At 45.3% G+C, this 24000-nt stretch overlaps 2 protein-coding genes across 6 annotated transcripts in view; both read right to left on the bottom strand.

Annotated features, from left to right (window-relative positions):
• Nucleotides 1–10037, bottom strand: part of xkr4 (XK related 4) — a 34847-nt gene extending 24810 nt beyond the window's left edge. For all 3 annotated transcript variants that reach the window (XM_062554277.1, XM_062554286.1, XM_062554295.1), the window contains exon 1: nucleotides 9321–10037. In XM_062554277.1, coding sequence (XP_062410261.1) covers nucleotides 9321–10000 — 680 coding nt within the window. In that variant the 5' untranslated portion in view covers nucleotides 10001–10037. The remainder of the gene's footprint in view (nucleotides 1–9320) is intronic.
• Nucleotides 10038–19322: 9285 nt separating this feature from the next.
• Nucleotides 19323–24000, bottom strand: part of rnf31 (ring finger protein 31) — a 22557-nt gene continuing 17879 nt past the window's right edge. For all 3 annotated transcript variants that reach the window (XM_062519654.1, XM_062519646.1, XM_062519661.1), the window contains 5 exons: nucleotides 23904–24000; nucleotides 23552–23600; nucleotides 22680–22776; nucleotides 20085–20250; nucleotides 19323–19946 (listed from right to left, as the gene is read on the bottom strand). The exon at nucleotides 23904–24000 is cut by the window's right edge and continues 14 nt beyond it. In XM_062519654.1, coding sequence (XP_062375638.1) covers nucleotides 19896–19946; nucleotides 20085–20250; nucleotides 22680–22776; nucleotides 23552–23600; nucleotides 23904–24000 — 460 coding nt within the window. In that variant the 3' untranslated portion in view covers nucleotides 19323–19895. The remainder of the gene's footprint in view (nucleotides 19947–20084; nucleotides 20251–22679; nucleotides 22777–23551; nucleotides 23601–23903) is intronic.

Below are 24000 nucleotides of genomic sequence, written 5' to 3'. Positions count from 1 at the left end.
TACATGTATACAGTACGTCAGGGGTGCGATGTGTTTCCACTTGATCACCAGCTTGTGTGCACCAGCCCATCGGTACACAAGTGATTCTGAGCATAATGTAAATGTAAACAGAACTCCTCCGCTTCTTTAACAAGCTCGAGGAGGATGAGCTGATTGTAATGGTTTCAGTAACAGTAACTGGAATGAAGCTGCAGCAGCAGTCATTTCTAGGCTGACATATTATCTTGCCATTTGCTCTGACAGCTTCCCTTTGTGACACTTGCTTCAGGACTCCTCCGTTTCCCCGGCTGCATCTCTGAGAACTCTCCCTCCCAACCTTCTCTCTCTCTTTTTCTCTCTCTCTCTCATCCTGTCTCTCTCTCATTCCCAACCCCTCCCTCTCTCACTTCCAACCATCTCTCTCTCTCTTCCTCTCTCTTTTTCTCACTCCCAACCCCCCCTCTCTCTCCCACATCTCTTTTTCTCTCTCTCCCTCTCTCTCTCTTTCTCTGTCTTTCTTTGATTCTCTCTCGCTGACCTTGTCAGAGTGAAGGTCAGACAGGCCAGAATTGCTCTAGTTACCATGGTGTCATTGTGATGTCATGGTGATGGTGCCGCGGGCGGCTCTATCCATGGACAGCTCTCTAGCTCGCAGGACTTTGCTGTCAACTCTGCTGACACTGCAGAGCTCCACCACATACAGCAAGAACAACATCCAGCCCCCATGCTGCCACACACACACACACACACACACAGAGACACACACACACACACACACAAATAGATACACACGCGCACACACACACACACACACACACACATACACACACACACACAAATAGATACACACAAGCGCACACGCGCACACACACACACATTATAAGGCTAGGAAGAGGAAGCTTAGTTGTGCTATGTTTGCTCTGTGGTGTAACTAAGTGTAATCTTATAAAGCATAACTGATATTCGCCCTGCCTCTGTAGTAACTCCAAGAGTGATAGTCCAATGATCCTCAAAGACCACTGTCATTTGATATGGGTGCTCTCTTGTCGTCTATTACAAGTTACTTTATAAATGAAAAAATAAATAGATAAATAGATAAATTCCAATCGGCCATTACTATTACAGTATCAAGACATTCCTACTGACATGAAATGAGATTGGGTTTAATCCATCTATTTAATCCACCTATTTTTGGGCACAGTTTAGGACACACTGGCATATGAAGTGAATGCTAAACAGAAACAAGTGTGTGTGCGTGTGTGTGTCTGAGGAAGAGTATCATGTTTGAGTCAGTGAGTGATTGTGTGTGCGTGTGTGTGTGTGTGTGTGTGTGCGTGTGTGTGAGAGAAAGAGAGAGTGAGAGCAGGAGTAAGTGTGCTTGGATGTGTAAATGTGTGTGCGTGTGTGTGTGTGTGTGTGTGTGTGTGTGTGTGTGTGTGTGCATAATGGCTTGTGGAGGATCATGTTCCTATTGCCCACGGGGAACACCCATGGGCCTGGGCCAGTGTCCACTCCAAAGGGCAGCCAGAGACCGAAAGAGTTGCTCGCTGGAATCAGAACCGGCCCGCATCAGTACAGCACGGGGCCAGAGGCAGTGGCCAGCTGCTGCCCACTTGTGCTCCCACTCTGTGCCAGCTCAAACCCCTGGCCCTGGCAGAGAGAGAGGGGGAGGGAGAGAGAGAGGGAGCGAGAGAGACAGAGAGAGAGCGAGCGAGAGAGAGAGAGAGGGAGAGAAAGAGAGAGAGAGGGAGAGAGAGAAGGGCCCATGCCTGCCAAAGGAGGCCATTTGGTGGAGGTGTTGTGAGTGGTGGCAGTGCGCTAATGGGGGTATGTGATACACACCACAGAAGCCAGGCCAAAAGGGCTCGCATCTGGCCTCTTAAACAACTCACATGTCCATCTCTCTCTCTCTCTCACACACACACTCTCAGAGTCTCTCTCTCTCTATCTCCCATCCCTCTCAGGCTCTCCTCTTTTCCTCTCATTCTCTCTCTCTCTCTCCCCTCCCCTCTCTTTCCCATGGTATCCCATGCAGTGAGAGTCCTCTGTACTTTCCACCTCATTTAAACTGTCCGGCCAAACTGACAGTGGCAGCCTCCTCCTGACTACAGAGTTAACAGGAATAAGGACAGCCTGCTACTCAATCAACCGCACACACACGCCCATCCTACTGCAGGAGTAAGGACAACCTGCTCTTCAATTAAGCGCGCACACACACACGCGCGCGCACACACACACACACACACCCATGTGACTGCAGATCTCCTCCGGTCTATGACACACTGTCAGAATAGGCTGGTCCGGATGAGGACCTGTCCAATCTGCCAATTCAATTGACAAAGAATGTAAACATATACATGCAGGCTTCTGTAACCAGGGAGCAAGTGGCACAGTCTACACACGCACACACAGTGCAGATTGAAGTGCTGTCACACACTTGCAGCTGAGGTGTCACACTGTGGTATGATGGAAAGAGGAAAACACGAATAGAGAGTTCAGTTAGAGAGAGAGGGGGAAGAGAGAGACAGAGAGAGGGGGAGAGAGAGAGTGACAGAGAGAGGGGGAGAAAGAGAGAGACAGAGAGAGGGGGGATGAGAGAGACAGAGAGAGGGAAGAGAGAGAGTCTTTACACTGGATGAGAGCAGGAGGCCAGTGAATAATGCAGGAAGTGGCAAGCAGGTCTCTCATCGCAAAGACACTGCACGCAACGTTAAAAATTCATCCAAGGTGGGCATCCCTATTGGATCCCTCTCTCTCTCTCTCTCTCTCTCTCTCTCTCTCTCTCTCTCTATCTCTCTCTCTCTCTCATGCCCTCTCTCTCACTCTTTCTTTTGTCAAGTCAGGTTTATTTCATTGAAATAACAGTGCTTACAGTGCCCACCTTCTTTCCCATGACAATAAAAGTACATTAGTAATTACAGTAAAAATACAGACATGTATAAATATAGAACTCAGCATAACTACCAATAACAACAATTAAAACAATTCTAAATATGTCTAAGTTGCACATTGTGCTGCCTTACTGCTTGCAGTATAAAGGAGAGGGCCACTGGTAGCCTACACTACAGTATGACCTGTCTCCTTAGACTGTGATGGTAAGGATGGGTTGGGTCCAGCATGATTTTTTGCAAATCACTGACTTTAAAAAAACTATTTCACTACATCAGGATTCAAGCTAAAAGGTGTACTATGCAAGTTCTTTTTAGCTTAATTTGCCTTAACTGATCAGCGTCGGAGTCACTGGAATGGTTATTTGACTTATTCTGGGTTGAATGATGGCTGTCTTGGTTCACCCTAGCGCCTGTGAGCGGAAAAACAACGCTTGCAAGTGTGTACCACCCAAGTAGTAGGAGAAGCTCTGCAGAGAAACCTGCCAGCGTAAAACAAGAAAACAGCGAAGAAATCGCCAAACCTGCAAGCGTAAATCGAGAAAACAGCGAAGAAATCGCCAAACCTGCATATTTCCTCTTTAAAAGAGTTCCATTTCCTCATGCAATATAACCGTGGATTTATTCATCAAGAGATTGACATGGTCCCTCCATGATAATCTGTCATTAACAACCACACCCGGGTACTTAGATGTATCTACCCTTTGCACTACCACATCTTTTAATCTCCACAGCAACCACCATCAGAGTATTCTTCCTGATTCTACAGCCACATGCCTACACCCAAGGAGTCTGGTCTGCACCTTATTCTGAGGAACATCTTCACACTCACTGGGGAGTCTGAGGAGAGCCACAAATACTAATTTTCAGCAACTCTGTTGGCCACGTGTTCCAGGGAGCACCCAGGCCTGCTCTGGCTCTTACATGTCATACATTATATTGACTCTCAGTTGAGAGACTCCAGATTGGTGGCGGTCCTGTTCATTTTCCATTGATGGGATAAGTCTGGGCTGTTGGCAGCACTAGACCCAAAATCACACGGTTTTCCATTCTAGAGGAGTTCAACAGAGGCCACCTGCCTCACGCCTGACCCCACAGCTCTGCTCTGGAGTGCCATTCTAAAGAAGGCCATCCAGTCACTCGCTCTCTCTCTCTCTCTGTCGCTCTCTCTGTCGCTCTCTTTCTCTCTCTCTGTCGCTCTCTCATGCACTCTGTTTCTCTTCTTTTATCTCTCCTCCTCTATGAGAAAAAAAAGCAGAGTCATCGCTGCTTTTAATTCCCATCCTGTATCAACTTCCGCCCTGGGCTAGCTTCAAACTACAGACTTTCTCTCCATTCCCCATTTTGCTATTAATATCTGTAAATAACAACAGTCGGGATGTGCAGCCAGTGACTCTGATGTTGCTCCGATAAAACGCATACTACATTTAGATAGCGTACTCCAACGCAACAGTCTTCACCTCCTAATAACCGTAAACGATACAGGAAAAAAAACACACGTTCTATGACCGCAGAGTGCAGAGAGATGTACTGAAGTTGAGCATAAAATGGCCCATTAGAGTACATTAAAGCATAATGACAGCTTCAGCTGCACCAACCATAAGTCAGGCTGCACCTCGGGGCACAGACTCTCTCAGCGAAGGAGAGCTGTAGCAGGTGGGCCAGAAATCCCGTACTGAGGAGCCGGATCAGGCCGAACGGCCCGCAGTGAGACGATGAGGCCAGCAGAGAGAGGGACCGAGAGGGACACCAGCGGTAAAGAGGAGCCATGTTGAGTCAGAGGTCCTCTCAAAGGAGGGTCCCTCACCAATGGCACCTTAGGGTGCTATGGCTGCGAATTAGAAGCGGCACACCGAGAGCCATCAGCACCTTCAGACTGATTCACTCTGAACTTGTTTGTTTGTTAAATGAGCCATATTTCCAGTCCTTAATTGTGTTTTCCTAACATTAATTAAAAGAGGATGGAAGGAGGGAGGGAGGGAGAGAGAGGGAGGAATCGCCAAGGAACATGTCACAAGCAAACTGGGAAAGAAGAGGAACTGCTGGCGTCTGGAGAGAGAGAGAGAGAGAGAGAGAGAGATCATGGAGGAAGAGTAAGACTAGTTGAGAGGATCCTCACGGCAAGCATTGAACATCTGGAGAGAGAGAGAGCGAGAGCGAGACAAAGACAAAGAGAGAGAGAGAGAGAGAGAGAGAGAGAGAGAGAGAGAGAGAGTATGGAAGGAAAGCAACACCAGTTGAGAGGGTCCTGATGGCGAGCACTGAACATCTGGAGAGCGAGCCCTGGCCCATCTCCACCTCCTCCCAGAGATAACTCAGCCGGCTGGAGAGCAAATGGACTCACATGCAAACTGTTATTGCTCTCCACTACTGAACGCCATTGATAGTCTGCGTGTGCAGTGAACAGACTTGCCCTCTGTGGGGCTGAATCACTGTACTGTATGTCACAGCATTTCTTTAGCAGGCAAACGAGATGAACATGCCATGGAGCCGCAGCAATGCTAGGCTACGGAGCTACGCTATGGAGCTACAGCAGTGCTACGCTACAGCACAACAATGTGTAGAAATGCAAACATTCGCACACACACACACGCACGCACACACATACGCATGGACGCACACACACACACGCACACACACACACACACACACACACACACACACACACACACACACACACACACACACACACACACACACACACACACACACACACACACACACACACACACACATACACACATACACACACACCACTCAATAAGTCACAAATGCATGTACACACACGCAGCATTAAGTAACAGTTCAGGCACTTAAACACCCATGACAGGAAATGGTCTACCACAGGAAGCTTGGAACACAGGGCTGAAGCTGATGATGATAACCATCCCATAGATTTACTTAATGTATTAAGACTGGCAGTGTTTTTATGAATGTACAGTGTGTCATGCTGTAAATGTACTGTCCATTAACTCCAAATGAGCCTTAGGACTGAACTTATTGTTACAGGCAGTTTTGCAGCTAAATCAAGTGAAGAATATTCAATCAGCTGCACAATGTGTTGGACCACAGCCACTTGGACATACAGTATATAGTCCAACAGTAGCAGTCTGGCCCTACTGCACGGCTCTGCTCTCACATGACGGGGTTCAAACCTCGCTGGCACAACCGTGTGCGAGTGATATAGATGATCCAAGGAGACACCCCACCGCTCCATGAGAGCAGAGAGCATACTGCTTTACGTCCTCCGAGTAAAAAAGGTCTGCTTTTGCCTCAACCACATATCAGGCCTATTATCTCTCCCTCTGTCAGGCTGATGATGATTGATTAAATGATTTCTCGACCGACCACTGCAGCCACTCATACATTCAATAAATATCAATTTGACATACACTTAGCATTACGCTTGCTTGAATAGGCCATGCCTTGACGAGGAGACCGCTGCCACTGCTCCTCCCCGATAGGCCCTTCCTGAGGCCGTATCAGGGGAGTTAAAAGGATTGCTCAAGCCAATTAAGCCAACTAGAATGTTCCCGTATACTAGCCCTCCGTGCATCCATAAATACTTCATGCTTCATTTAGATCCATATGCTGGGTAGCTACGTATGTGCGCAGCACCTGGTCCATGTGGGTAGGCTTAACACTCAAGGCTTGGCGCAAGCTCATTTGCAGTGCTATCATGTACTGTAGGCCTGTGCCATGAGAAAAAAAAATGATCAGCTCCCTTCTCCACAAACAAGAGACTCTGTAAATCCTCTGCACCAGATAACCTGGATTCAGAAGACAGTAACTCGGGAGATTTAACACTATTCCTCACTGCCGGATGCAGTATATCTCCAGAAGTGGTGCTAAGCTGCACGCTAGGAGCAGCTGAAGTGCCTTCCGTCTTGCCGCACCTTGACTGGGGAGGAAATAATGTAGGCGATGATCGTCATTATTTTATTTTTTTTTACAACATCTTCAAAGTCAGTGGAGGAAAAGATGGGAGTGCGAGAACTGTGAAGCTTTACGAGGCCTTGGTGCCAGAGAGTACTTTTTTTTTAAGGGAGAAGGTCAGAGGATATGCAGAGCCGTGGGCAGTTATGGAGACAGGACCCAAGCTCAAAAAGGAGCCTCTTCTCAGAGCCCTGATAGCAGGGCATGGGGTGACAGCCCATAAAAAGCCCTCCCACACAAGAGAAGTGCCACATAAGGATACTTGTCACACCCGTGGCCTGTTCAGGCAAGACATGAGTCCTACAGTAGCTGCGGCCGACTAGCCGCCAAGCTAACATCGGGAGGCAGATCAACAGACAGAGAGGAAGACTAAAAGAATCGCACAATAATTCAGCATGCGCGTGCGGTTGCCGTTATTGCACATGCATTACACGTCTCGTGCTCTCTGGGGTTGGAGATCCATTATTTATGGCTAGTGCCATCCAAGGCTTCGGAGAACCTTGCTGAGCTCCACACACACTGTAACAGCAAGCCCAGGCTTTTTTGGGGTCGCAAGAGCGAGGGGTCTCGACTGCCACCAGTCTGGGTGGGCGGTGGAAACACCCCCCCCCCCCCCCCCCCCCCCCACACACACACACCTCCCCCCAATCGTCTCTCAATGCAATCAGCTGGAAATGTCATCATTGTGGGATGCGGTGAACTTCATTAGCACCCGCTGCTATTTCTGAAGGCCCGTTAGGGTTGGTGTGATTTCCCCAGGCAGTTGAACCCTGTTCTGAGGACTGTGAGCTGTACACGTCTGCTGCGTCCTCGCGTCCCCCTGGACCACTCACACACACACACACACACACACACCCCATCACAAACAAGCCACGTGACACAAGGATGATGAAATCTCAAAAGTAAGAAGAGCTGTGTTTTTTTTTGCTTTTGTTTTTGACTATTGTTTTGGTTTTGCATCCATCCAGTGAATCCACAGAGAATACCAGCTGAGCAAACTGATGAGTAAATATGCACACAAACACCTGCACACACCAACCAAGCTCTAAACTCACACGGGGAGGGACACCAATGCATGCATACATTTCCTGCCAGGTGAATGCACTGTTTAGAGGAAGGGCAAAGGGATTCGTTCATTATGCTCTACGTCATCTGGAATCAGATTCATCTTCTCCGGTCACTCCAGCTCCAGCGCCGACCGGACCGAACGCAGCAATCTTTTGTCATTCAGAACAAACTCTTCCTACTCCAGAAGAATACGCTTCAGGAACAGTCACTCCATAATGGGAGTGTTACATATAGATTAGTCACTCCATAACGGGAGTGTTACAGATAAGTCACTCCATAATGGGAGTGTTATATATAGACAATCTGCAGATCACTCTGCATTCGCCCCTCTGGCATCTCACCAGGTGGACCCTTTGAGCTACTACCTATTGAATCACGATTCAGGGAACCCATTCAATTAGATGAGCCAAGGCACCAACATGGTGTGCTTCTTATATTGTGGGTCCATTAATAAAAGTGCTTTATACACACTGAGTGCTCCCCACAGACTAACCATGCATCTTGCTGAGTTGGTTAAAAACACGAAGTGTTAAGCCAAGTGCTTTGTTCGCGCTGAACTGGGGACTTCTTTGCTCCCAGTATATCAGGCACGTGTGCGGGGCAGGCCCGGGCGCTCCACGTTTCATAAGCTGCCACAGGGGAGGCATTTGCTCCATTTCATCTGTCAATTGCCCATTAATGTGCTCTTGTGCTTAGTGCTCTGTACGGGATTCTTAAAGTTAATACCCAGCGTTGTGAATAATGAATATAACACATGTGAATCAATGTGAGAGCTGCACCCAGGCATTGAGTCGCGCTCGTCTCAAGCAGTTATTCAGGCTATAGCATATCCATGCAGGGTCAGCTGCTGGAGAACAATGTGTAGGTTAAACGAATGGCAAAGACTATAGTGTTGATTGAGAGAGAGAGAGAGAGAGAGAGAGAGAGAGAGAGAGAGAGAGAGATCATACAAGATCTCTCACCAATCGCCCTGTGCAAGTCTGTCACCTTAACCCTTAGCCTAATTGAGGGAAGTGTTGGTTCCCCTGTCGACTTCAGGAATATATGGACTCACAGACTTCAATCAGATCGACCCAACTAACCCAGATTGCTTACAATCACGTGGATAACAAATTGTTAATTGTCATCCAACCTGTACTTTTCTCAAAATTTCGTGATTGGATAAAGCATAGCCGATGATAAAGGCAGGATTAGAACAGTGTGGATTCTGGCAGTTTGCAGTTTAAGAATCAACGAACCGTAGACTACATTGGGGCGGGATGTGCCTTGCTATGACAGTCTCCAAATAAAATGGCACACAAGTTTAAATGGGAGCAACCAATGATGGCAAATTATTAATGACTGAATATTACTAGGGCCACGGAAGGGATATTAAACTGCCTTCACAAAGACGCATCACTATAATGCACACACTGAAGAGAAAGCAATCAGAATCCTACAAAGACGTACCTCCAGAGCTGCCCAAGCTGCAAAATGTGAATGATGGATTGCACAAGCCATATACAGAAAGAGCAGGACGCCGAGCGTTTCTTATTAGTCCGGGTTGCTGTGCTGCTGTTGCTGCTGTTGGTAGTGGTGTTGCTCTTGCTGGCTGTCGATGCCTGCCTCTGAGGTGTGGACGGATGGGCTCCCACTTCTCCATGCGAGGCGGAAGAGCTGAGTAGCTTCCCATCCATGTGTGAGCAGCTTGGTGCACCGCCGGTTGAGCTCTCCTCGGTGCTGAAATCATGGACAAACCATCTGAAACTGAAAACCTGTACGGAGAACGAGCCTAGCACCACAAAAAATAACGTAAGGCCAAACCACCAGTAATCGCGACGGAGGTAATAATCGACGGATAGCCAAATGTCTGTGCCCACGTCGGCAAAATACACCGCCACTGCAGCGAGGATCCATAGACAGTCCCAAATGGTATATTTTTGCTGCTCCCTGCCAAGACGAAGACATGTCGAATTTGAACCACAGCAGCGCGACTCCCCATTGACGAAGTCCGTCTCTCCGGTACCCGAATCCGGCTGCAATCCTGGAGCAAGCCCTTGTACTGAGCCCGAGTGGTCCGAATTCTGTAAAGGCGTAAACGCTACATCGCTCTTTTTCATTTTGAGCACCCCGTCCGATTTAGCGGCCATTATAGCAGCCTAATAAATTGCTCTCCAACACCGTCTTCGCGATCTTCCTTTTTCTCGTTCTCTCTTCGGCTCCTGTGTTCCAGGCGAAGAGACACTGGGTTGGGCGACCTCCTCTTCCGCCTGCTACAGCGCCGCCTGTTCATAACAAAGCAACACTTCCTTTTGGTAGCGGGTACGAACCATATGCTCCCTATGGCTCACACTTAAAACTATGACATCATTGCTTTGCAACTCTTTCTCGGCGGCTTATCCTGGTGTTCATCAATATCAACGAATCGCTAATGTTCCAAATTCATCTAACCATGGATTTTCTTAAAGGCTAATGAGTTTGACGCAGGCTAATTAACAGGGTTTTTTTGTATTAAGAAATACGGCAGCCACACAGAATTATACAGCTAAGCTAACCAATGTCATGCTGCAAGCCCCTTGCTACATATTTAAATCGACGAGTAGGCTACAGTCCATATCCTCCTGTTGATGTTTATGGAAAATATGGAACTATTACAAGCTCTACTAGACCTATGAAAGAAACAAAACAATAGGAAAATATAGGCATATGTCTGTATGTCTAAACCTAAAAACAACGAACTAGTCTTTAAATAAATAAATAAATGAACCAAAATGATGGCTTTGAGTTTGATACTGCTTCGAGATCTATTGAAAAAGCGGAACACTTATACATTTCATTTTTCTTTAGGAACCTTTCCGTCGAAGAAACAGAGCGTTTTCAGCACCGCGGAAAGCGCTAGGCTACCTCGTCGTCCTCGTGCACCTGCGGTGATATCGCATATGCACCGGGGATCGACATAATCAAGACTCATCACAGGTTCATATATCACTACGGGTGCGTTGCTGTCCCCGCGATTGTGTTGGGTGGGCTAACTTGCGTCATTATTGAATTTATTGGCACCATTGAGTGCGGCGCCGTGTTGACGACACCACGCCCTCCCCTTCGCCACTACACGTATAGGCTGGAAGTCGCTGAAACAAAACGGCCGTATTCGACGCTCGGTGCATTATAATGAGTGGTAATAGTGTAGTGTGCACGTGCAAGGTGTGCGTGCTTCAGTGTGTATGTGTGCGTGCTTGCGCGCGTGGTGATGTTCATGTTTAATTTTGAAAAGTGCTCGTGCATCCTTCCTAATGTTCACTGTAAGTACTGAGTAGCCTATGTTGTTCCTTTGTCAGTTTGAGTCCGTGTGATGCGTGTGGATGCCTGTGTGTCCATCCTGTAATGAGGGTGATTTGTCTAATACCCGTTGGGTCGAATTCAGAGTTAACTTCCCTCTGCGCCCTCTCTCACTATTCATATTTGGCCCACTTGTGCGCAGCAGAAGTGAAGAAGCCTGCGCATATGGCACACGTCACATTTTCACCGTGACGTACTATAAATGCAAAGGAAGTCTTCATAGTCGAGGGATGGGTATCATTACTGATAATGACACCTACTGAAACTAAGAAGTCTATTGTGTCAAACATCCAATGCCCTGCTGTTATGTAGCCTACAAAAATGATGACATAAAATAGTGTTAGTTCCATTTGTTTATTTATTTAAGAATTAATTCCAAGTGAGTCTCAGGGCTATATCAGTAGGCTATGTCAGCATGTCTCTACGCTTTCTTTGCAAATAAATGTAAGTGTTGAGTACAGTAGTTGTTGTTGTCCAAAAAGCCTCAAGAAGGCAGTGAGACTTGACTGGAAATAGGCCTAACCAAAATCTCTATTTTTCAGGATATTTTTCACAGATTAAATATCGGTGCTATTCTTGGATAACTCCCAGTACCAGTGCTACTGCTAGCATAATCACTCCTGAGAAGTGAGAAAGAAATGGATCAGTAAGCATGTCCAGCTCCAGCGTACAGCTATAGGTAAGCTATAGGTCATCATGGCTCCTCCAGCGCTCCCGCACAGCCTGCCACAGACTCACATCACGCCATCTGTCATCATCAGCGCCAGAGGCCGGCAGCTCGACAGGGGTAAGTGCTCGGTGTGATTGGCTGGGCAGGCGTTGGCAGCGCCGTTACTGGCCCCTGTAACAGGTAGACAGGCGCTGCTTCCAGGATCTGGACCTCGCCAGCGGGTGCGTGAGCACCATGATGAGTCCATCCTGAATCCGAGGGTGCCTCTTATTCGTCTTTTATACATCCTCCCTTCCTTCCTCGGTCCTCATCCTCACTGATCTACATAAAGAATGATGGGGCGGCAACAATGGGATAGTCTATCCAGTGTTTGTTATAGATCAGTGGGAACGAGCCTGGAGGACCGAGCATCGAGGAGAGATGTTGAGAGGCACACCAACAGTTTCCCTCATATTCTTCCATTAACAGGGCTACAGTATGTATAGGTCAGAGGTCAAAAAGCACACCGATGAGGACGTTTCTGCCCAGAGGAATTGTAGCCTATTGGTGTGATACTCTGTAGCGGAATAAAACTGGACCAAGTCAAATGTAATTTTTATCAAGATGTGTTGGAATATAGTGAATGAACCTGTCCTTTGTTATGCTTTCTGTTAGCATTTTACAAGTGAATTCATCCTGCCAGTTGAAATACCAGAGTATCAGCAATATCATCATGTGTATATTTGCATTTAACAATCTGTGTACAACTATAAATACTCCCCACAATGCCTTTCAGCACTGTATTCCTTTGAAATAACCTGTGGTTGCACTTAACAAACTTGAAACCGTTTTGATATATTCCCTTACAGTACATGCGCATTTCTAATCAGCCTGTGATTAAGAGGCAGCTCCAGTGACTAGAGGCATGTGCCGACTATAGACCCTATGCATGTTGATACATCCCCCACTCATGAAGTCTCACTACGCCAGCAAATGAAAAACCCATTTAAAAACCAATTCTCCACTTGTGATAATATTCTACCACCTGCGTGTACTCATTTGACAACACTTTCTGCTTTTGATCATGCTTCACTTTGATGTTACAACCTATAACTGGAATCAGTGGCAGACAAGGCTGGAATTCAATCTGGCATTTTATGATAAAATAAGTGTGGTGCAAAATGCAAAATGTTCTTCAGATCATAGAGTAATAGAAGGATCTGTTGTATAAAACATGATTGTTGCATTCCTATCAGATGTGATCAGGTTTTCAAGCAGCAGAGCAACCTAGACAACGTTACAGTTGGCTTGCCATAGTTGCTGAGCAACAAAGCGACGGGTTTTTCAAAGGCTTGGCGCACGGGGGCCTCGAGTGAAGGCAGCAGGCCACCATGACAGATACTGGAAGTGATTCTTACACAGAGACTTGTCAAGCTCAGAATTGGGCCACTGGCCTTTGCTAGTTCCATGTTTCAGGAAGACGGCAGCGAGTTAAAATAGCCACACAGTCACTGTAAAATGGATACGGTGACATATTTAGGCTTGCCCAATGATCCAAATATGCCCTGTCATGAGAAGAACGCCATGATGAAACTCTCTTTCCCAACTGGGTTAAACATCCCCAGGCATTGTAGGACGGGTTTAGAGCCAAGTGCCATGCACAACACAGATGCCCCATGATGGCAATGCTTAAGATTTAATGCTTTCTGGTCAGGAATGGTCAATTTTCTAAAGAACTTTCATCTAAATTGCATTTGAAATAGTTGTATTTAATGAGTTATATTGATTTATATAACCCTGATTAATGTTATGCTATGATTTCTGCTACTGGAGCATTCTGTTGTGCACGGTGCTATCAAACAAATGATATCTTTACCTTAAAAAACTGTTTAAACACACTCTATCTTACTACATCTTACACGCATCACAGCACGCTGTGAAGAAGACTGTGTGATACTGTATAAGATATTGCGAAATGAGAAAGGCAAACAGAAGTGGTTAAATGGCAAGTGTCACTTGATGGCTCAGCAGTGTTTTTTTTGGTTAAAGAAAGAAAGAAAAAAAACCCTCTTACTGTCAATCTGTCACTTTTTCTGCTTGTCTACCCCCGTTGGCATGGAAACCCTCTGCCGTTGCATGCCCCCCATGGGGCTGAGTGAGAGAGAGAGAGGAGAGAGAGAGAGAAAAAAAAAGAGAAAAAGAGAGAGAGAGTCATGCTTGTCACACTCCTCTGCTGCTCTGGTCCCCACCGTGGTAGCGGAGGCTGCTGTGACCTGCAGTCATGTTTCCGAGGGAATATGTCCGCCTGCAAGGAGCACCAACAGGGAGCAGCACAAGCCTTCAGCCTCAGCCTGACTGCCATGCTATTCACCTAAATGAGGAGTCTTCATCAGAGACATGGAGCTGAAGCGCTGACCACAAGGACCAACATGAAGAATGTGTTTGATCTGGAATAGTATTTCTCAGTAGTATTTCATATAATGATAATTATTTGGTAGTGTCAATGAGTTTAAATAGACCTTTGCAATGGCAAGTTTAATTCAGACACAGCTTTGAATTGTCTGCATATGGATTATCACAAAATGTACATCTTCCAAAACCGTAGGTAGAGTAACTCCAGCTCACACTCACTCACTAATCCAGTCACACACACACACACACACACACACACACACACACACACACACATTCACACACACACATTCTAAATCAATAAGAAAGAAAGAATTAGAGTTCAGCGAGGCAGCACACAGCCCCGGCTGGACATGCCCATCCTCTGTTTCTCGTAATAATAAACACACACGAACGTGGTGGAAATGTATGCATGTAAATTTTAAAAGGAAGATGACTTTCCCTGTCCCTATACCCCCGGCCCCACTGCCCCACCCCCAGCTCCCCTGCGGCGACAGTTGGGGAGAGTGAGGGAGTGGGATTGACACGCCTGGATGGCCAGCCGCCCGGGGGCCCTGGGAGAGTCCATGCTGGGGAATGGAGAGAGGCAGGCTGGCCATGCTGCAGACATCCTGGGCCCTGATTTCTGTGGACACTCACGCATCAGCAGCCACTCGCCACACTTTCCCACAGCAGCAGCAACCTCCCTTCCCCCCTCTCATCCCCCTCTCCTCTCCTCTCCCTTTTCCTCCCTCCCTTCTCTTCTCCTCCCCTCTCCCCCCTTTTCCTCGCTCCTCTCTTCCCTGCTCTTCTCCTCTCCTCCATTCTCCTCTGTTCTCCTATATTCTCCCTTCTTGACTTTATGAGGCACATTATGATTCCATGGTTTGAGAAATTATCCAGTAAATGGCTGTTGAGCATCTTCTCCCTTCTCTCTCTCTCTCTCTCTCTCTCTCCTCCTCTCCTCTTTCCTCCCTTCTCCTCTCTCCTGCTCTCCTCCTCCCTCCAGCCACTCTCATACCACACCACTGCAGTACACACAACATACACAGAGGAGGGACTGTGTGTGTGTGTGTGTGTGTGTGTGTGTGTGTCAGCATGTGAGGGAGGCTAATGTTACAATATGTTAACATGTTACAGATCTCTCTTTCAAATTCCATGGGCATATCATATCAAACAGCATCACTTCATACTTGAAAATATATTGACTTTGAGAATAATTGCTGTATTTGTTGTTGCTATGCTGCAAGAGAAGCGAAAGTGAAAAACAGACAGAATGTGTTTATTGATTTTGTCCTTTTAGTCTAAAACACCCACATGTGAAGGCATCAAAAGAAAGCAGTAAGTGGCATGGCCATTTAAATAGTCTAGTGATTGCTGAATTAAATATGTAGTCTAGTGGTTATTGAATTGAATATGTAGTCTAGTGATTATTAAATGAAATATGTGACTACATATGAGTCTAGTGATTGTATGAATTGTATAGTGTGGTAGTTTTGAGTGGCTGTAATCATTCTTCTAGTGGGTAGTGTGCAACATATGGCCACTGCACTCAGTATGATAGATGCCACTCTAAAGCTGTGTCCAACACGGCACCATCAACCAGGCTTCTGCCTCTTTATTGTAGTAGGATTCAATTAACTGGTTAAATATGGAAGGGCATCTTCATTGACACTGTCACTTTCATCATTATTTAATTATTACCCTGATTAATGTCCATCTGGCAGAGTATTTATACCAACCTTAATTACTCCACTTTTCTGAATTAGAGACCAGTGATTGTTTCTGGTATACAGTAGATGACATCTTGATTGGACACTGTTGTCATTAAATGGAAGTCACCCCTGTCAGTGAAGAGCACCATGTGTTAATGTTATTACCATATTCCTATACCATGCTGTGTGTGAATAATGTGAGTTTTACATTAACCTATATACTGTAATTCAGTATTTAAACAAATGTAAAGAGCTTTAAGGTGTGTGTGTAGCTTTGGCCCGGGTCTGAAACTGGGAGCTGATGTTACGAGTCCCAAGTATGGCTTTGGGTCAACACATCTGCTAAACCCCACCCACTATAGTCCCATCATGTACTTATCTCTGTCAAATTTATCTGCTTGGTAACCTTTTTTAGACATTATACAGAGATCCTGTTGATGTCAATACTGGACCTCAGAAAAAAAGACGTCGCCTGGAGTTGCGCAGTGGGTTCAAACACACAATTTTTGGTCAAACCACTGTGTCACTGTGTCAGCTATTTTTGCTGTCATTGCCATTTCTCAGCTTTTGTACTGTTTTCATCACCAAATAGGCAATAAACTGCTTTATCTAAATGTGCCTTAGATCCATACTAAATAGCAACACAGAACAGACATGGTATCTATTATGGATAATGAATGATTGCTGATTGAGGAATTGTGCAAAGGAGATTCACAGAGATGTATCAGAGATTCATATGCCAGGAATCATATGATTTATATGACTTATGCCAGGAATCTCTACCACCTACAGTACAGTATATAATTTATTCTGTGTAACACGGGGGACCCAATAGAGTTTGGGGTCTTTGAATGGCATCTGTGTTAACTGCTTTGCAAAAGGGTGTGACAAATGTGTGAACCTAGTGAAAATGTGTGAGCCCATTTCCAAGAGATGACTTCATCTGTGTAAAGCAGGTGCTAATGAAGCCCCTGGATCCCAGTCTCTTTGAGCAGGTCAAAGCAATCGAGAAAAACTGCAATAAAGTATAGAACTCTGAAGGGTGTGGTTGGGTTCCTTGAAGTATGCAGTCTGTTATAATCTAATGAATTAGCACATGTGTTTTTGCCTATGCACCAACTTCACAGAACACTGGATAGCTTTCTGAACATTACTGTAAGTTCAGCCAGGTTTAGCCCCTTCATACTTGTGTCTCTGTTTTGACGTTTATGTGAGTGGTGGTGCCAGTTAATTTTGATTGCTGACCCCACTGTTAATATTCCACTGGTGCTGCTGGTTATGCAACATAATGAAGGTCAAACGGAAACTGGACTGCATGTTAAATAGCTTCTCTCTGTACTGCAGGTGACTATGAGTCTCTTAACCCAAGCAGAGAAACTCACCTCATCTGTGAGTGACTGACCTGTCATCCATTTTTAATGTATTTCTATTTTGCACGCTGTAGGCAGAACGTTAGGAAATCCACCAACTTCCTTTCATTCTGTTTACATTGACAGTGAGCTAAACTAAACAGCTAATCAGTAAACAAGCTATTTAAAGAGATAAACTACAAGTGTGGCAGTATGGTTCACTTCCCTCAGTAGCCTTAGAATGAATTGAAATTCATTGAAAGGAGGCTGGCTGATCTCACATCAGTTTCAGCTGCAGGGTTTAACATGTGCACTAAACTATCATCTGAATCTCAGTTTCAGCGGCAGGGTTTAACGTGTGCACTATTATCCAAAACTTCAAATCTCAGTTTCAGCTGAAAGGTTTAACATGTGCACTAAATGATCTCCTACCTAAAGCTTCAAACATCTTGATGTTGTTGTTTTCCACAGGCATCAATCACAACAATGCCCCCAGGCAGCACAAGGGCATTGATTATTTTTTTTCCCCAGAATTTTGAGACAACAGATATAAAATCAAGACTCACACCCTGCTGTCAACAACACTCGTGTTCAATGGTCAGGTCTCTCGGGCCAAGTTCAGGACAGATGTGTATGTCTGAGAGCACACACCAGGTCAGGCACATCCACAGAGCTCACCCCATCCACGTGTGAAGGATTCTCCTGAAGTGCCTCTCCCTCCAAGTGGAAACAGGAAGCCCACTGACTCTGTGATGTTGCCCTAGTGATGCTCCCTGCTGATTCCATCCAGGAGTTCCCATGCAATGGCCTCTGTTGGAATGCAACACACAAACACATGATCTGCTTCAGAGTACACACAGATACGTTCCCAGACTGCGTAAGAACCCTGACTAAAAATGATGCCATTCTTGTGCTGCAGGAGCACTATTTGTCCTACTGTATTGGTGTGCTGTTATATGATACACATGCCGCCATGAACAGTTCTGGGCAGGGATAGTATGATGGCCCTTTAAGAGCAATACCTGGGGCGGCAGGGGGTCTCACCTCCTCGCCACTAGATAGTGATCCATCATTTCCTTTACTCTGAAATTTCCTGTCGAGGAGCCCAATCTGGGATCTTCATCAGCCGAGTGCAGCCCTAACAAAGCAGCGCTGGTGTGAATTCAGGATTGCTGCTCATGTCCTGCGCCACAGAGTTGTGAAACCATTCGCTTTAAATACCAAATAATGTTGTCGAATTGATGTTGAATTTATGTTGTTGTCCATGCGTGTCATTACAAATTAGAGATACGGAAAACCATGTTTGTTTAACAATGGGCAACACAACTACCACAATGAATTAAAATGTAAGACAGTAAACATTCTGAAGTCTGCTAAAAACACCAGTGAGAACTGTTAACCCTGCATTGCTAACAAGCAAACTAATCCAGAAGAACAGATTGTAAGTACAGCACAGAGAGTTCCTGTTTGAATGAGTTGCAGCACTGTTAGGGAGAAGGGAAAACTAAGTGTGGTTTGGAATATGGTTCTATTAGTTGAGCAGGTCTAAGCGTAGGCTACTGATGGAAGTGATACAGCAGAGACAAGCTGTGACTGTGCTATGACAACCACACACTTTTCAAACCCATTCACAGCAAACACGTTAGTCACGAGGCCACTCTCCAGCATCTGTGGAGAGTATGCGAATGATTAAATGGCATCGTAAAATTTTACAGTGCATGTAATTTCCATTGCAGAGAATAACGGCCTCTCGCAACTCCATTGATGTTTCCATCAAAAGCACTGTTGATGTTCCTCTCTCTCTCTCTAAACAAACCCATCAAAATGGTAAATTCACAATTAGCGAGTGCTTACGATTAAAGTTCTACGTGACTACCTGGGCACTGGGGTTTCATATCAACATGAAATGCTCTAAGAAGCTAATTGATGCAAGGTTTGCCACCCATCCATACAGCATATTTTGTGTGATTACTACACAAGCTGAACCTATTCAGAGAGAGATGTCAGGCTGTAAGGCAGTGATGGAAAAACGGAGCTTTATTTGTCAAGGACACAGTGATGGCACAGCCAATCAGTATAATAAACACACCATGATTAGACTACATGCACACAGGCACCTCAGAAACGCTCCAGTGTTGATCTGCTTCGTGTTCAGAATTCTCATCCATATAGATTCACATCATTTGTATTATATATTATATTATATTTGATCATATCTGATAAATAAAACAATCAAAAGGGCATGCATCTCCTTCATCAGTCTGTTTCAGGGTAGAGAGGCACAGACAGCATACAGTGCTTTAGAGCTCTGGGTGTTGGTTCTGCCCACATATAGAATAAGATACAGTATGTGTGAATTCCTTGAAGGACTATTCAGTAACAGAGCACTTCTTACTGCAGGACATGAAGGTGCAGTCAGTGCCGTTTTCACTGCATGCGTCCAGAAGTGTAATGGTGCAATTACCTGACGTTATCACTTCCACGCCATGTAAACAACAATGACCTTAATTCACACTTAGAATAAACAACATAAAGGGAGTATGTGTGTGTGTGTGTGTGTGTGTGTGTGTGTGTGTGTGTGTGTGTGTGTGACCATATTCCTTCACTTCTTCCGTGGGACTTTGTCACCAAGTGGCACGTTATCCATCAGCATCTGTCAGGAGAACACACACACAAAAACAAAATCGTCACTCAGACAAAATTGACAACAACAATCAACCACACCACAAACAAACAAACAAACAAACAAATCCTGAGCCCTGACTGACACGCCCATCACGCTGACTCTCACCTTCAGTAGTCGGGAATAGTACGTCCTGTCGTCCTCCGCCTCCCCCCTCGGCACCTCCACTTGGTATCTCCGGCAGGCCAGCAGCAGCTCGTTGGCATTGTACAGTGGGGCGGGGTCAATGGAGTGGCCGTTGATGAGGCTGACCAGGTACTCTCTGTAGTGCTTCCTATGGGGGGTGAGAGAGAGAGAGAGAGAGAGAGAGAGAGAGAGAGAGAGACAGAGAGAGAGAGAGACAGAGAGAGAGAGAGAGAGATTGAACAGCCATTTATTGGATCATTTCTCAACCCATTAAATCAAGACACACCTCATACTGTACAAAGCCAAACACCATACAAACATACATACATGTACATATACATTCCTCCTTCACACAGTACAAGATCCCAATAAATCATGTGTTAAACCCAATCCCGATCGATCCAGAAACCCCTCAATGTTCTTAACCAGGGAGCGAGAGAAAGAGAAAGAAAGAAGGAGAGATGAAATGCAGGCGTGCACATGGCTGACCAGTCTGTCCTCTGAGTCACCCCTCACTCCAGGAACCCACTGAGATGCTGCTGACTACATGCCATGTGGAATGGAGGCCAAAAGCAATGCCTTTTACTGTAATCTGCCATCTGCATTAGGACTACTGTACAAATGAACCACACCCGTTTCAGAAACATAATGGGGGAAAACTTGTGACAGTAACAACGACAACTGACAACAAAACAAGTTTAAAAATAGAGGCCCCCTCACACACACACAAACAGACACAGACACAGACACACACACCTAGTCTAAGGATCGGCCCAGAAGTCTACATAAAAGTATCATGACTATCATTATCACAATTATTATTGTTAAACATGCACACTGTTAAAGTTTGTGAAAACATGTATATCAGAAGACTGCTTTACTAATGTAAAATATAATTACAATAGTTTAATTGCTTTACTTAGAATGTTTGAGAAATGAGAAAATAAGAAATAATTCCCTAAACAACAGCAATTACAGTATGTGCCATTGTTTTAGGATGTTTCCCTCATGCAAGCATCAAACACTACTAGGAAAATACTGTATTTAGGCTACATGCCTTTTAATACCATTTCATTTGAATGTCTGAATGTAAGGATTCAGGAAACACAACACCAGTTTTTGTGTCTGGTAAATGGTGGAGCAGATAGTCGTAAATCACTGATTTGGAGATCTTTATTAAACAGGAATAATAATTAAGCTACAATAGCTTTTGGTCATGTTACTGTATATTCCAATTGGACTATACAGTACAATACATACTAGACAGTGTATTATCTGGTCTCTGCTCCGTTTTTATGGAAGTTGCATGAATCAACTTTGTTCTATCAAATGTTGTTACCTCATAGCCTTCCAACGGGTTGAAGTAGAGCTTTGCTATTCGTGAATCCCATCAGGTCCCTTTCTAGAGGTGTATGTGTGTGTTTTTCTCAGTTGCTTTGGTACATTTCTCGAATCATCCTTGACATTTGCAAAACAGTAAGTACATTTCTCAAAACAATTTGTATGGATAGCAAAACTCCATGGATGACATGCAAAAGACAGTTTCTTGCTTAAAATCCTTAGTTCATCTTTCAAAACGAAATATCTGTGTCAATGAACATGTCAGTGCCATCTGAATGACACGTCCTTGTGTCATTGTGTGCGGATAAGACAGTCAAATGGCTTAGTCATGTTGTCAATAACACAGTGTACTCTGGAGGGATGTTCTGATGCACACTATGACTAGTTTTTCTGACAATGACCATGCCATTGCTATACAGAAATGAAAAGACAGCACTGCATAGTACAGAGGGGAAAAACATAGGACAATTTCCTTAGGAAAAACTGTATGTAGGAGATACAGTGCAGCCTTCCTACACGTTCCTGTCTGTTGGGCCACACATTCCACATCACAATGACATATTATGACAACTTGCATGTAAAGACTTATGCTATGAACTAATTCCTTAATGTTGTGGGGGGTGAGACTATTCAACCGAGACCCATTATAATACATTTTGATCAGCATGACATAAGCAATTGACAATGTAGGAAACAGAAGAGAATTATACATAATTGCACGGATGCACTAAAGTAGCAGTTTGCTACTTGTTCAAAGAAATGAGAATCTGCTTTTTTTGATGTGCACAAGTGACACAATGATGTGAAGATTGAACAGATAGTTCTGAGAATTGCAATTCTGATCTGAGAAATGTATCAAAGCGACTGTAAAAAAAAGAGAAAAATTCAAACACATTCACGAGGTGAATAGAGTCTGGTGATTCTCCATTGGAAAGCATTTTCAACCCTTGCATTGCGACAGGCACTTACTTTGAAATCATTGGTCCAGCCTTACCAATCACATTGATCAGAGAGTGAGTGTTTGTGTGTGTGTATGTGTATGTGTATGTATGGTTGTGTGTGTGTGTGCATGTGTGTGTGTGTGCGCGCGTGTGTGTGTGTGTGTGTGTGTGTGTGTGTGCGCGTTTGTGTGTGTGTGTGTGTGTGTGTGTGTGTGTGTGTGTGTGTGTGTGTGTGTGTGTGTGTGTGTGTGTGTGTGTGTGTGTGTGTGTGTGTGTGTGTGTGTCGGTTACTCACTCGCAGAGGCCTGCCTGGCCAGGCTGTGTTTGAGCTCCACAGGCAGAGTCAGTCTGCTGGCCCCCCTCATCCTTCTGTTCGATCACTCCACACAAACCTGAAACACCACACACACACACGCACGCACACACACACACACACACACACACACACACACACACACACACACACACACACACACACACACACACAAGAATGGGAGAACAGGAGGGGGGTGAGTGAGTGAGAGCAAATGCATCTGTGTGTGTGTGTGTGTGTGCATGTGTGTGTGAGTGTGTGCTGCTTTCACAGCAATGACATGATCATGTGATTATTAGACAGAAGAGCTAGAAAAGGCGTCAGGACGGAGGGGGTCTGGGAGACGTGTGAAATGAGCCAAATGTGTGTGTGTGTGTGTGTGTGTGTGTGTGTGTGTGTGTGTGTGTGTGTGTGTGTGCGAAATGAGCTAGTGGATGTGGAGGTGTGTGTGTGTGTGTGTGTGTGAAGTGCTAAACACAGGACAAGGAGCCGCAGAACAAGTCTGTCTCATTGTGTCCTGTTTTACGCCTCCATCATGCTGGGCCTACTGATGCTAACCCTAGAGATAGAGATAAAGATAGACAGAGAGAGAGAGAAATGACACAGAGAGAGAAAGACCGAGGGAGAGACAGAGAGGTAGAAAGAAACAAGTGAGAGTGAGAGAGAGAGGGTAGATAGATAAATAGATATATAGATATATAGATAGATAGATAGACAGAAAGAAAGAAATGAGAGAGAGGGGTAGATACTGTAGACAGATAGATGATATATAAGAAATGAGAAAGAGGTAGATAGATAGATAGATAGATTGATTAAAAGATAGACAGAAATAAAGAAAGAGAGCAAGAACCCACCGGCCTGAGTGCCAGGAGGTGTGTCTGTGTTGAATGCCACCTCTTCCTTCTAAAAAACAAAGCACAGAAATGTACAGGACAAACAGAATGGCTGTGCAGCACAGAGAGAACGTACACACATCGGCACATTGTTGGTCATATTTGTTGAATATTTCTGTGTACAATGAGGAACCATGGGTCTGTTTGTACCTTTATACATGTATGTATGTTTGTATACTGTATATATGTAGATGTGTTTGTGTGTATGTCCTTCTTTCTCTCTCTCTCTCTCGTTGTGTGTGTGTGCGGGCCGGTGCACGTGTGTGTGTGTGTGTGTGTGTGTGTGTGTGTGCGCGCACGTTTGTGTGTGTACCTGCAGCAGGGCCTGCAGCCTGGCAGGCTCCCAGTCTCGTAGGTAGAAGAGGCAGTCTCTGGGGTGATGGGCATGCAGCCCCGTCACACTGCACTGG

This window comes from Sardina pilchardus, chromosome 2 (assembly GCF_963854185.1).
Source record: "Sardina pilchardus chromosome 2, fSarPil1.1, whole genome shotgun sequence".
NCBI classification, from domain to species: Eukaryota; Metazoa; Chordata; class Actinopteri; order Clupeiformes; family Clupeidae; genus Sardina; species Sardina pilchardus.
This window is presented reverse-complemented; position numbering and strand designations above follow the sequence as displayed.